The sequence below is a fragment of the Engraulis encrasicolus genome, chromosome 22 (assembly GCF_034702125.1).
Source record: "Engraulis encrasicolus isolate BLACKSEA-1 chromosome 22, IST_EnEncr_1.0, whole genome shotgun sequence".
NCBI lineage: Eukaryota > Metazoa > Chordata > Actinopteri > Clupeiformes > Engraulidae > Engraulis > Engraulis encrasicolus.
The window spans coordinates 2,706,910-2,721,934 of record NC_085878.1 but is presented as its reverse complement, the minus strand read 5'-3'; the positions used below and the strand labels follow the sequence as shown (position 1 = coordinate 2,721,934).

The 15,025-nt window shown below is 43.6% G+C and overlaps 1 protein-coding gene across 1 annotated transcript in view; it reads right to left on the bottom strand.

The window, feature by feature from the left end:
* Positions 1–5,251: 5,251 nt before the first annotated feature.
* The window catches only part of trpm7 (transient receptor potential cation channel, subfamily M, member 7), a 77,492-nt gene continuing 67,718 nt past the window's right edge, over positions 5,252–15,025 (bottom strand). The window contains exons 37-41 of the mRNA XM_063188388.1: positions 10,166–10,248; positions 9,289–9,494; positions 8,467–8,518; positions 6,485–6,591; positions 5,252–5,525 (exon numbers count right to left, since the gene is read on the bottom strand). Of these exons, the coding sequence (XP_063044458.1) occupies positions 5,344–5,525; positions 6,485–6,591; positions 8,467–8,518; positions 9,289–9,494; positions 10,166–10,248 (630 nt within the window). The 3' untranslated portion in view covers positions 5,252–5,343. The remainder of the gene's footprint in view (positions 5,526–6,484; positions 6,592–8,466; positions 8,519–9,288; positions 9,495–10,165; positions 10,249–15,025) is intronic.

Sequence of the window (15,025 nt, the reverse complement as noted above, 5' to 3'; positions counted from 1 at the left end):
AAAAAGAAAGAAATTCAGGTCATATCAAATCAGTTGACATTTGGTACTTTCTACATAACATGCCAATGTTCAATACTTGTCTTAATCACTGCCATGATAAGTTTAACATTGAAGTCAATTGTAGAGGCATTGCATGGGAGTTATGGAAGCCCAGATATCTTTGATGCTTTGCTGTCAGCCGTTTATGTTCGTTTGATCTGGTGACCCACATAGTCAGGCTTGTTAAGTCAATATTCCATAAGAATCTTTCACTTGGTGATACAAGCACCAAATCAGGTACACAGGTTCTCCAGGGCCTACTCTCCCAGAAAAGGTCGCTATCCAGGTGAAAAAACAAGATGGCGGCCATTTTTCAAGATGGCCGCCTCATTAAAGGTGAAAAAAGCTGTTTTCATCTTAGAATGCCAAGTAATCAAGACATCTGAGTGATGGAAATAAAATGTATGAATTCTGACCAGGACAACTTAATAGTATCAATATTTCATAAGGCAGGCCTTACATGACTGAAAATGCATATTTATGACATACAGCTGTCCGATAGCAGGTATTCATTAATACATACTAACCTTGCCATCACTGTTGGAATACAATGTCATAAAAACAATTTTGTTGAAATTCTGTATTAGAGTGATGTTATAGCACAACCAGGGCACACTGGTGACATCATTGCTGTGAGACTCAGCATGGGGTTCAGTGTCGGCTTGTGGTACAATAGCTGTAGTTGTAGTTTACTAACTCTTTTAGTAGTATACTTACTTTAGTTGTTAGTATTTACAGTCTCCCATACCCTATATATTAAGACCCTCTATATAGCTTATCTAGAAATGTAGTTAGTGTAGTTAGACATTTAGTTAGATAGCCACACCTGAATTGACAGGATGTGCCAGCGCGGGAGACCCGAGCCAAGGGTAACGGGGCTTCAGTTACCCGGATGGTGTACAGATCGCACGTGACTTAAATGACACTGGATGAACGATCGGGCTTGGTGTAGGGCAGAAGTTGCCTGATTTTCATAGACTTCAGATCACATACCGCGATTCTGGTCTGACCAAGACTATAACGATTAGCGTTTCCATACAGGGCAAACTTTGTTTCCAAGGCCTGGTTAACCCGCCTCCCTCGGCTTGCTACTGGTTGAGGACTGTGCCGAAGTTTAAACCAAACATTTCTTAGCCCAATAGAACGTCTCTGCATAAACCACGTCACTGCCTTGAACACTCCTCTACCCGGGACATTTGGAAATCCTCAGTTGATTGGTTCCAGACACAGTGGCTGGAGATCCCGCTGAAGTGGGATTGAGCAAGCTCCTGGCCCTACTGTGTGTAGCTGTCACCAGTAGGGTGGAGCCCGGCTGGGCAGAAGATGACTGAACCTTGTTGTGTCCCATATCTCAATGTGCTTTGATATTTTGTACGGTTGGGTGGTGAAAGGATAGCCCCTCGGCCTTTAACCCGTTATTACACAAGATGTCTGCTAAAAATCCATTGAACTGCAGTACATGTCTGGAACAACACCTCAAGCACCTTGACCCTGAGCACGGGGTCAGCAAAGTTGTATGCTTAGCCCCCTGCTGTTCACACTGCTGACACATGACTGCACAAACGACCCATTGCACTAACCATCTGATGAAGTCCTGCGTACGATATAACACTGGTGGGCCTCATCCCTAAGGGTGACGAGACTCACTACAGAGAAGAAGTAGACTTGCTGGTCAGATGGTGCAAGGACAACAACCTCCTACTGAATGTCAACAAGACCAAGTAGATTGTTGTCAACTTTCAGAGGGGCCAAAAACAACTGCTACCACTGACCATCGACGGAGATGCTGTTGAGAGACTGAGCAGCACAAAATTCCTTGGAGTGTACATCAGCAACGACCTCTCCTGGACCACCAACACCACAGCACTGGTGAAGAAGGCCCCACAGCGACTCTACTTCTTGCGCAAACTGAAGAAGGCAAGTGCTACACCCTCCATCATGACAACATTCTATACAGAGACCATCAAGAGCATCCTGACCAGCTGCATCACAGTGTGGGGAGGAGGTTGCACAGAGCAAAACAGGAAGACACTCCAGCACATTGTGAACACAGCGTAGAAGATCATTGGAGCGCCACTCCCCTCCCTGCAGGACATTTACACCACCCGCCTCACCCGAAAAGCACTGATGATCACCAAGGACATAGGTCACCCTGCACACAAACTGTTCAGTCTCCTGCCCTCTGGAAAGAGGTACAGGTGCCTCCGCTCCTGTACCACCAGGCTGGCAAAGACCTTCATACACCAACCAATCAGGATGCTGAACTCTTAATCTGCCCTCCTATCACTGATAGCCCCCCCTCAACACTGAATTGTGATTGAACATTCTACTTGCACTAACACACACACACACACACACACACACACACACACACACACACACACACACACACACACACACACACACACACACACACACACACACACACACACACACACACACACACACACACGCACACACACACGCACACACAAACATGCACACACATATTGCTGCTGCTTCATGCCTGTTACTTAATGACTGTACTGGATACCAACTAGTTGTAAATATTGCACATTACAATTGCTTACTTTATATTTATTATTATTTCACAATGCTACTATCACCATGTCAGAATCGTCACAATAGGACATAACTGAATATGTACAACAATACCTCTTCTTAATACATGTTCTATGTATGCCTGCTGTTGCCCAGTCTTGCACTTTATATCTCTGTAAGGGTATTGTATAACCCTTGCAAAATGCAAATTGAAAGCCCTGCCAAATGGGGGTGGCAAAAAAGATGGTGAGACCTTGATGAAAGTTCTCTGGTCAAAGCTTCCTGCAATTGTGGAGAGTTGCCAGCAACTGACAAAATGTGGATGCAAGACTGACTGCCGAGGAAGATGCAAATGCTATTGCTTTAGCCTCAACTGTACACAGTTATGTTCCTGCAAATGTGAGGACAAAAAAGAGCTAATCCAACATGTGCATCAGAGAGTTTTCCTACCAAAACAACAAACCCAAACAACAGACATGTAATCATTATAGGCATACTGTTTTTGTAATATTTAGAATCATTCAGTGAGTGTTAGTTTATTTACATGTAATTATGAAAATACTATAATTTTCAATATTTTTGGTTTATTTTGAGTGTATAATTGAATTTTCCATGCTCAACTTAATATATTGCCATACATAAATATTCAAAATATGATCAGTCAATCAAAATATACATAAAAGCCATTTAAAAGTAGTTCAATTGGCGGCCATCTTGGAAAATGGCCGCCATTTTGGTTTTTCACCTGGATAGCGACCTTTTCTAAAAGGGTAGGGTCTGGAGTACCTCTGAACCAAATTTGATGCTTGTATCACCAAGTGAAAGATTGTTTGAGGTAATTGTTGCACTAACACTTCACTCCTCAATATACCCCGTAGATTTCCATGCCATGTTTTGGTACTTTAGTGGTATGGACATAGTAACTCACCAGAAATGAAACCCCATTGAAAATGAATTGGGTTTTATTTTTGGTGAGTTAAAATTAAACTGGTGAGTTGGCACCAAAACGTGGCATGGAAATCTTGAGATATTCCTGTGGGCCAAATGAAACGACTCCACTGTCAGATTTGACTCTTGGGCACGAGCTTACCACCCACACCTGGCTTCAGTTAAAAAGGCCTAATGTATCAGCAGAAACTTTTAAATGGGAGAATTGTTAAATAGGAATTGTTATCCTAGGTACCTATGGACAAAGTCAATCAAATGGAACATAAACCATAACCAATGTTTCTTTCCACCTCTAGTACCATGTCATGTGCGTAATTGATCAAATGCATTCTCTAATTGCATAACATAAAACAACAAAGTGAAATGCCCTTTTGCGTTCATTGTTTTATTAGTTGAAATGATATACAGTACAAAAAGGTTTTTTTTTTAACGGCAATATACCTTTGCTTTTCACAATACCCCTGCATAAAATATTCCCATTTTATTCTGCAAAGTTCGTGCCAAATATCTGTATCTATAAGATACACTGGATTAAAATTCTCATACATTACTTGAATGACAAAAGATGACGATAGTACCTTTATAACATTAAAAATTCCTCTATAATCATTTTTGTGGACACAGTTATCAGCATTTGACACATTAAAATGGCATATATTGAACTGTAAAAGTTGCATTGCAATCTGCCCATATTTTACAAGATTTTTCAAATCTGTATATATTTCATCAGTATGAACCACAAATGCCATAATACATATTTCTACATATATTTTACACATATAAAAAAGATTTTCTTGAAATCTGCTCAAAGGATCTTGGGAGTTTCATTACGAGCAGGGTTCCCCTTCAGAAACCACTTTGAAACATCCAAAAAGAAAAACGAAACAAAAAAAAACAATGCACTTAAAATCGCTTTCATTTTATACAAGGCATCTTAGCATTATTTGTAATAAATACTATTTCCCCCCAAACAACAATGAGATTGTACCAGTTTGTCACTTCCGTGTACTCATACTTAATATACAACCATTTTTAAAAAATAAATTCATAAAAGTAACCTTCCCATGCCCAAAACAACATATTTATATATATTAAAAAAAACATGGTCAAATGTTTTCATTTGATCCTAAGAGTAGTAATAATATTTCACCGGTGAGGATGGGCACTGTAACTTCATCTATGACACAGTTTTTTGCTGTTTGGCCTTATCTTCCAAGTCATGAAATAACAATTTAAAAAAAGGAGAGTGGAAGGAGGGGAGGAGGAGGAGAGGAGGATGGAAAGGGGAAATGGAGAGAGGAGGACGGGAAGGGGAAAGGAGGAGAGGGCAAGAGGAGAGGAAGAGAGGAGAGGAGAAGAGAGGAAGGGGAGAGGAGGGAGAGTGTGTGTGGGGGGAGCAGCGCAGAGAGGGGAAGGGGAGAGGAGAGAGAGTGAGGAGAGAGAGGAGATAAGCAGAGAGGGGGAGTGTGTGTGTGTGTGTGTGTGTGTGTGTGTGTGTGTGTGTGTGTGTGTGTGTGTGTGTGTGTGTGTGTGTGTGTGTGTGTGTGTGTGTGTGTGTGTGTGTGTGAGAGGTGAAGGGAGAGTGGGGTAAGTAGGCTAGTGGGGTAGGAGGTGAACATCTCTGAGTGTCTGTCTACCTCTTCAGTGGCCGACAGACAGGGAATTTCAGGCTTCCAGTTTACTAATGGCTGAGGCGGCTGAGGGAGAGCAGTTCTTCTCCTTCCTTCCTTCTCTGTCCATCTCTCTCTCTCTCTCTCTCTCTCTCTCTCTCTCTCTCTCTCTCTCTCTCTCTCCATCTCTCTCTCTCTACCGCTCCTACAGCATGAGGCGCATGGCTGGCCGCGGTTCTTTGGTGCTGCTGCTGCTGCTGCTGGGCTGGGCGGGGCCATGGGCAGGTGGAGGAGGAGGAGGAGGGGGAGGGGGAGGAGAGGGGTCATCGGGGGGGCTGTCCTGACTCAGGGTCACCTTGTCTGGCGTGTAGTCGTTCCTCTTCAGGTCTGCCAGGAGGAAAAAAGGAACGGAGGAAGAAAGGAGGAGGAGAGAGAGAGAGAGAGAGAGAGAGAGAGAGAGAGAGAGAGAGAGAGAGAGAGAGAGAGAGAGAGAGAGAGAGAGAGAGAGAAGGACGAATGAGTAACTTAATTGATCTTGTGGGAAATTAAGGGAATTATAACCTACCAGAGTTGTGCATAGTATGTAACCTACAGTACCTAGAGTGTAAATACTACCAAAGTTTTCCAAGTACAATCCTCATTAGTTTGCGCAGACATCTGCCTAGACATGTACGTACTCCTTTTCAACTTGACTGTTAATTCTTTCATTACAAATGTTAATAAAATAACACTTGTTTCATAGAATCCATGTTTAGCATTAACAAAGGCCTGGGGTGCGTTTCTCGAAAGCGTAGTAGTTAGCCAGTTGGCAACTTCAGTAGTTGGCAATGGGAAATCGCAATGCAAACAACAAAGTAGCAAACACAGTTAGCAACTACGCAGTCGAGAAATGAGATTCCCTGAACAGGTCCCTTCTAGCTTCTGGCCGTGGAGAAATTCCAGAGATGAAGGGAACTACAACAATTGGTTTTGATTCACAGCGACACATTTTCGTGCGCATGTATAACAACTGCTATTACTACTCTATCATTGTTCTTTGTGTTGTTATGATGCACATGTAAATGAGACGCGTGTCGACTGATAAGCTAGTGTGTAATCACCTGTATTTACCTTCGTTTTCTGTAAACATAAATACCTACAGACCAAAACAAACACAGACAGACAGACAGACAAACACACACACACCTACACAAACACGCACGTGCACACGCACGCACACACACACACACACACACACACATGCGCACACACACACACACACACACGCACACACACGCACACACGCACGCACACAAGCACGCACACACGCGCACACACACACACACACTTTAGCGTTTATTTCGTACCAGGAAGCTTCAGTTTGCGGCAACAGGAGTTGCAGTGGTGCTTGGCCCGGAAGTTCCGTATTGCATCGTCCCCCAGGTTGGCCGGACCGAAGATCATGTTGTGGGAGCTACAGACATCACAGACATCAACACATCATTTACTGCAAGCTTCAGCTTTTGAGTTTCTCCAAGTGTCAATGTTTATGGAGAACACATGCTTAAATACACATGAATGGCTGTTGGTTTGTTTGTTTTCCTCTATTGCCAGTTAAAGGTGTTGGTACAGGTTAACCACCAGTGATGATTAATAGGTACTTAAAGCACTCAAGATATGTATATACCATTTGAAGAAATCTCTAAAATGGTGTTTGAGTCCATGTTTTAATGTTTATCTTTTTAAACAGAATTAAGTGATGATGTCAGATTGGGGACTCCTCCTCAGCAGAAAGACTAGAATCTTGGGGCGCCAGTCCTCAATGTGATGTCATGCACTGTTTTCTGGGGGAAGAATAGAGTTCTTCAGCAACGCGGAAGCATGTAGTAGATTGTAGTCTTTCATGTTAGCATTTAAGGACTTCCTGGTTCGTATCGGCTTCCGGCCTCCATTGGGAATGAATAGGGGCCAGTTTCAAATAAGCTCCGAGTGCAAGCACGCGCTTAGCGAACCCCGCAAACTGTCGAGGGTGTTAAAAATAGGCTGTAGGTATGACATGGTTGATCATTTTGTGTCAAACTTCGACATAAATACGATGTTGCGTCCATATGCTAAACCCGGAAACTTTTGGCGACTACAGAAGCGGCGCCTGTATCTAACGTCATGTATGTGCGGAGGGTTGTACCCATGGCAACCAAAGGAAAGCATGTAGTTCGGAAGTTTTAATGATCAGAAAGGGGTTAGCAATATTGAATTATAATCGTCATGATTTAACATGTGAATACACCAACATGATGATACGATCCGTTCCACTAATGAGAAAGGGATGCGGGGACACGCTAATGTTCGTTGTTGGCGTGCAACTTATATTTTTGCCAAACCTGAATCTCTATGGCGTGTTGCAATGTAAAAAAAATCGCCATAGAACCGGAAGTCCAAACGCCGCATACAAGCTGACGTCAACGCTGAAGAACTCTATTACTGCCACTTTTTCATATAAAATTGTGTTTTGTGGTACCAAACTAAGTCAAATACAATGGATAATAATAAGTTAAGTCCTTAATGGACATGTCATAATAATAAAGACATTTTAACTATACTTTTTGGAGTGCCTTGGTGAAGAAAAGTTTTTTTCTCTTGTCAAGCAACTTTTTTGACATTGAACCTTGAACCAAAGAGCACCCACAAGAATACTTTTTTCATCTTTCTAAAGGGACTGAGCACGCCTCTGACTTCCAAACAATGGATAATAGTTTAAATCTGTACCACTAACAAGAAGGTTGTGAAAATCCCTTTAAATCTTCACCTGCACCATCACCTTTAAGCAGCTGTGGCTATTTCATGGCCAATACAGGTACTAAGGCTGCACAATTAATCGACAAATAATCAAAATCGTGATAACATTTTGAAATCGAACTCATGCTTTTAATCGTGATTTAATCGTGGAAATAGTGACCTGCTTTTGAGAGCGTCCTTGAAGCCAGAACATACTGACAGGCTGGTGTTTCTGGCCAGAAATCTGTCCACTTAAGTTTCATGCTATTGCCTTTACATAATTATTACAATTCATTTTATTTTGCTCATCCCGTATGTAATTCATTCTTGGTTATATTTCATCTTGTTACAATTTTCAAAAAAGCTGCAAAAATCAATAATCGTGATTAATAATCGTGATTATGATTTTGACCAAAATAATCGTGATTATGATTTTTTCCATAATCGTGCAGCCCTAACAGGTACTGAATTTCACCTGACGCACGGTATTAAAAAACACCCATGAAATAAATAAATTAATAGCTTGAAGTTTGTTCACGTCAACACATTTGATAATGGTTAATGGGTAACTCACCCCTTCTCGCCGCTCTTGATCACGGAGGGATCTGTCAGAATCTCCCCGACACCTGTAGACACAGATAAGGGACAGCACATCACCAGATGGGAAGTACCGGGAAGTTAAAGGTACACTGTGCAGGAAATGGTCAAAGAAGGTACTGCAACTATGCTGCTCATTGAAACTGGGCTGCCTATTGCCAAATTTGATCTTTTCATGAAAGTTTACTATGTGATAAACTAATATTTTCTAGTATGGCCCAAGTGCAGTCATTTTTGCAGCTAAAAATGGCTATTTCTGGAAATTCAAAATGGCGGACCATGGAGAAGATCCCCCTTTTCATGTATGAAAAGTGCAATTTTTCCAGTCATAATGAATACTTAGAATTTGATGGTGGTGGTAAGAATTCATGAAAAAGGTAACATTAGTGAATGGGCCGCATGAATTCTGGAAATAAATAACTAAAATTCTTGCACAGTGTCCCTTTAAGTGGAAATGCTGTGGAATAATTGGTGTATAATAGGGCTGGGTATTGGCTGGGGGTTCACGATTCAGTGCACATCACAATACACATGGCACAATACGATACTATCACGATGCATTGGATTATTGGGATTAATTGCGAGAAGTTGCAGTTACTTCAGTAAAATGCAGCTCACTTGCTAGTTGCTGTGTAGCATTCATTTTATCTGTAGCATTCAATTTATCTGGTACAACAGAAATAGTGTGTGTGTGTGTGTGTGTGTGTGCGTGTGCGTGTGCGTGTGCGTGTGTGTGTGTGTGCGTGTGCGTGTGCGTGTGCGTGTGCGTGCGTGCGTGCGTGTGTCTCTCCCTCTCTACCTTGCAGGTCCAGTACCAGCAGCTCCCCGCGCGTGTACTCGTATGTCCAGTGGCTGAAGGCCAGCATGGTCTCCTCCAGGAGGTTGGTCGGCACGATCTCGTCCCCGTTGTTGTTGTTGAACTTGCGGAACTCGCCGGTGATGCACTCCTCGATGGCGAACCACTGGCCTGCAGAGTGGCAGTACAGCAGGAACACCTCCAGGAACCTGACGAAGGGGAGCAGGGGATTACTTCATTTTTTTATTAATTCTTATTTTTTTTATAGTATGTTTACAGTAATAGTATAGTATTAGTATGTAGTATCTTTTTGTGCTTTGATTATGACAGGACAGTGTGAGAGGAGACAGGAAATGAGCAGGAGAGAGACATGGGGGTAGGGCTGGGAAATTACCCCGGCCGGACTCGAACTGGGGTCCCCATGCAATGCAAGCCCAAATGTGGGGGGGGGGCTTAGCACGTTGCACCACAGCGCCCCCGTTATTGATTATTTTTTTGAGGCCTTTCTTGACTTTATTGGATAGGATAGTTTGAGAGGAGAAACGAAACTAACGCGAGATAAGAGAGAGATGGGGAAGGATTGGGTAATGATGACCTTAGGCCAGAATTGAACCCGGGTCTCCGACATAGCTGTAAGTGAGTGCCCTAGCCATCGGAGCCACAGCCAAGACCACATGTTTCCATTCCTTTACTAGCTTTCTTATTTTTTGAAAAAAGGTTCGCACACTCCTTTGGATTTTTTCTTCTTTAAGTTATTTTTTCTTCTTTTTATTCATTCATTCATTGCCGATGACGTTTTTTTCAAAAAATATGTAATCTTTTTCTTCAGCACCAGGGATTGTGCACAAGTAACTCTCTACAAGTTTACTAGCTGTCTTACCTGGGAGAGTAGGGGATGGACTTGGGCCTCATCTGGTTGAAGGCAAACGTTAGCTTCTGGGAGGCCCTCTGCTGCTGAATCTCCTGGAACAGAGAGAAAAGAGAAACATTACATTACATTACATTACATTGCATTACACTTAGCTGACGCTTTCATTTTCAAAGCGACTTACAACTATTATTTTTCAAGGCATTAGTTACAGTCCCTGGAGCAATGTGGGGTTAGGTGACTTGCTCAAGGGCACTTCAGCCATGGATGGAGATGTGGGGAGAGGTCAGGGGGGATTCGAACCGGCAACCCCTAGATTGAAAGACCAACTCTCTAACCACTAGGCCACGGCTGCCGAGAAACATAAATTTGCGCTAATATGATTCTCATAATAAAAATGATGTCATCATAAACTATGGCATCATAAAAAAAAACAAAAAAAAACATAATTCATAAATTATGTGGACACGGTGCAACAACAACCAATAACCCATCTATAGGTTGTAGTGGTGTGGATTGGCACTGCCCTCACGATCCGATTCGGGACGTAGCGATTCGATTCGATTCGATTCGATTCAATGCGATCCGATCCGATCCGATCCAATCCTACAATTGCAACGCATTACATTTCTACTGAAAGCAAAGCAAATGTTTAATCAGTCATGATGAGGCAATACAAGTAGTCAGATACTGTTTTACTGTTTTCTGTATCAGTCTGTATCAGTCTTGCAATGTTTTGAAGTGCTTTTATTTAATTTAACATTAATTTGCGCCCAAAATATCCATGGAAGTAATTTAAAGTTAAAAAAATTGCCGGATCAATTCTGGATCGTCCATGCCCCGCATTGGATTGCATCGCCGAATCGATCACTGTTGACACCACTAATAGGTCGACCACATGTGTGTGCGACAACAACCAATAGCCCATCTATAGGTTGAACACATGTGTGTGCACACGCGCACACACACACGCTCGCACACACGAACACCTACAGTATAAGAACGGAAAAAAATAAACGATGTGGACACAGCCCAGCAATAGCCAATAACATGCACGCTCGCACGCACGCACGCACGCACACAAGCACGCACACCGATAAGAGAAAGTGGATGCCTGGGGTGACTCAGGATGGGTCTGCTGCCGCTGATGTCATTTCCTCCCCTCCACCCTCCACCCTGAACCCGCCCCCTCAGCAGGGATTGCCTACAGGAAACACTACCCCTCCACTTCCTGTCCTGTGCGGCCTGCCTGCCTGCCTGCCTGTCGTCTCCACCCTCCTCCTCCCCAGGGGCAGAGCTATAGGGGGGCAAGCAGGGCATTTGCCCCTGGGCCCAGGGCCCTCCTGTATTGGTGGAGGGGGCCTATTATGACCTCGGCAGGCCGTATGGGGGGGCCCTATCAGTGTGCTGCCCTGAGGCCCTGTGTGCAATTGTTCCGCCACTGCTCCTCCCGTCTCCCCCACGTGTGCAATCAGACCACTCATGTTAGTCCCTCTGGGATCGGCCGGAGCGGATGTTGCTGTGGAAAAGGGAAGAGGGATGAAGGGCTGCTTTCCGTCTGCACGCGTGGTGAACTGCACTCAGGAGACTGGAACATGAGTGGAGTGGCTGGAGCAGAGAGAGCAGGAAACGATACCAGAGCCACCAAAAATGTCACAGAGTTGGGGGTGGTGAGGTAGAGGTGAGGGTGTTCCCAGTAGGGCTGCACAATTAATCGAAAATAACCGAAAATCGTGATAAATTAGTGAAATCGAAGTCGAAATTTTAATCGTGGTTTAATCGTGGCAATAGTGACCTACCTTTGAGAGCGTCATTGAAGCCAGAACATATTGACAGGCTGGTGTTCCTGGCCAGAAATCTGTCCACCTAAGTTTCATGCTATTGCCTTTACATAATTATTACAATTCATTTTATTTTGCTCATCCCGTATATAATTCATTCTTGGTTGTATTTCATCTTGTTACAATTTTTTAAAAAATCTGCGAAATTCAATAATCGTGATTACGATTTCGACCAAAATAATCGTGATTATGATTTTTTTCCATAATCGTGCAGCCCTAGTTCCCAGTTCCTAGTTCTTGCACACCTCCTCGGCCAGGTGCGTAGGAGTGGAGTCACTGGGACAAACAGGTTGAATTGCTTGAAGAAGGTCATTAGACCGAAAAGTCGCAAGTAAAACTCTGCAAATGCAAACAGTGTGCAGGAGCTTTTTTTTTTGTCTCAACGAGGGTGTTCACAGCCAAACCGCTGAAAGACTAAAAGGCACCGAAGGGGAAAGCCAATTCACAGCCATTCAAACTGGGATGAAAACAAAAAAAACATACCAGCAAAAATCTTGAGTCATTCCAAAACCTAAACAGAAAAAAAAGGCAGACGAAGAATACTGCCAAATTGTTTTTTTTTTTCCTCCCCCCGCCAAGGTCACACTTTCGGTAGCTTGGGTAACACGGACAAAGAGGCCAAATGGCGTGCGGCATGCAGACTCTGGACGAGGGCAGCAGAGTGAGCCATCTGGCTGTAGCGCATGGCCTGAGTGTTTGAAAACATAGCAGTGGGAATCTGGACTCAGGCCCACACACATGCAGATCCCAGCCAGCGCCGTTTACAGGCTGCATAGAGATCGCAGATCAGCAGCTCAAGTCATAGTAGTAGTAGTAGTGGTGGTGCTGGTGGTGGTGGCAGAGTTAAGGGTGGTTTATGCCTCGAGATCAGCGTCACTGCATCATGATGCAGTGAGCCGCGCAGTTAACGTAGTGAAGCCCCCCCCATCACGCAGGTACTCTGGGGCACCTCCCCAAAATTGTGTCTCGACGCAGGGAGCGACGGCGTGAAAGGGCGAAAATAGGTCTCTGATTGGTCCTCTCGACCAGCCTGCTCTGTCCTCGAGTCGAGAACAAGCGCTACTTCCTTGTTCTAACCTTCGTCGGTCTACGGACTGTGAGCTCTTCATTAAATAAGTTGCCCGTGCTTTGTTGTTTGATTTATTTACACGAACCGAAGACAACACATGCGCTTGCAAGTTACGACGCTGAAGTTATTTGGACAGTTGAACAGTGGTTCCGAGGTCGAGGAAACATTCCGCTTCGTCCTCGACAAATGAGCCACTTCTTTGTTCCAAACTACTACTGTGGCTGCCAGTGCGATCAAACATGCACGTGATATAAAGATTTAATGTTTCATTTTCATTCTCGTCGAGTCTGTGATGCTAAAAAACAACAGACACGTCTAGTTTACTCTTTGTATTGAAGGCAGTTTCAGCGTGGAATGACATCGCGCAGACCGTGCTTCAAAACAGGGCATAAACAAGAATTAACTGCATCATGGCTGCGTCAAGCTCACTCTGTGGCACAAGTAGGAAGCATAACTGAGCCTTTAGGCCGCTGAAGTCATAGTAGTAGTAGTAGTGGTGGTGCTGGTGGCAGAGTAGTATCAGAGGGAGTAGATAAGAGAGAGGTTCCATTGGCCCATTGTTTCTGGGTTCTACTGTCGCAAGGGGGAGGGGCGGGGGAGGGGGGGAATCTTCCTTTAGGCAGACCTAAGCAGACCCAAGGACTGTTCTATTCAATGCTAGGAGCATTATGACACGCCCCTTTAGGCAGACCAGAACCTGGTCACGTTAGGTGCCCATAGAAACCTATTATGTTATATATTATATTACACACACACACACATATACACCATGCACGCACACACACCACGCACGCTTACGCACAGACACACAAAGACTTCTGTTTGCTTTCTTTTCTTGCTGATATTATCAATACAATTGCAAGCAATACAATTGCAAGCATTAATGTGTTGTTTGTTTGTTTCAATACTCATTTTATTATAATGTCATTACCAATGCATCTTCAACCAATGCTTTGGCAATACGAAATATTTTTTGTCATGCTAATAAAGCTTCTATGAATTGAATTGAATTGAATTGAATTGAATTGAATCTCTGGTAGTATAGATACTCGATTCTAAATTGAAATGACATAAAATGTATGCACATCCAACTTGAATGTTGCTGCACTAACAGCCAGCCTACATTAGAGAGGAGTAGTAGCACTTGTTAGCAGATGTTAAGTAGTAGAATTAACAGAAATGAGGGGGTGGAAATGCACTCTGAAAAATGTGGACATTTACCAGTCACATACATTTACACATTCACATACAATACATTGTAATAATAATACTCACAAGTCCGCCACAAGCTTAAATTTTGTGCAGTCCGAAATATACCGGTCATGTATGTTCATGTTAATATTGCGCTGATGCCAATTGATGCTGCAGCTGTTGCTGCTTGCTTCTATCCCTGAGACAGAGATGGAGGGTGGTGTGCAATATGTATGGAATAGCGGCCGACGAGGTGTCCCGATATCAAGGGAAATAATGGCAGCTATTCCGCTTATCACCCGGTTACCAGCATTTAAGTATTAATTTATTAATATGTTGATCTAAGGCTTCATGAGAAAGTAGATTCACCACTGCGCTTGGTACGTTGCTATGGGCACCACTTCCTAATCTAGTGAGACGCGCCTCTATCGGAGGCATGTAAGGACGCGCGCAGAATGTTGGGGTGACTTGACAACCAAATGCAATAGAATTGACGACTGGGTTTTTGACTTGACAACCAGATGCGATAGAATTAGTAACGGGGTCTTGACTAGACAACCAGATGCGATAGAACTAACGACGCGGTCTTGACTAGACAACCAGATGCGATAGAACTAGTAACGGCACTTCGCCAGTCAGTTAGAAAAGAAGCAACTTGGAAGCCTGCATGACATCATAGGTGTCCTGCTACCGGGGAATAAAGGACACCTGCTCAGCCAATCAGAAGACGTTCCGTCTGCTCACCAGGTGATAACTACCTGTTACCCTCAT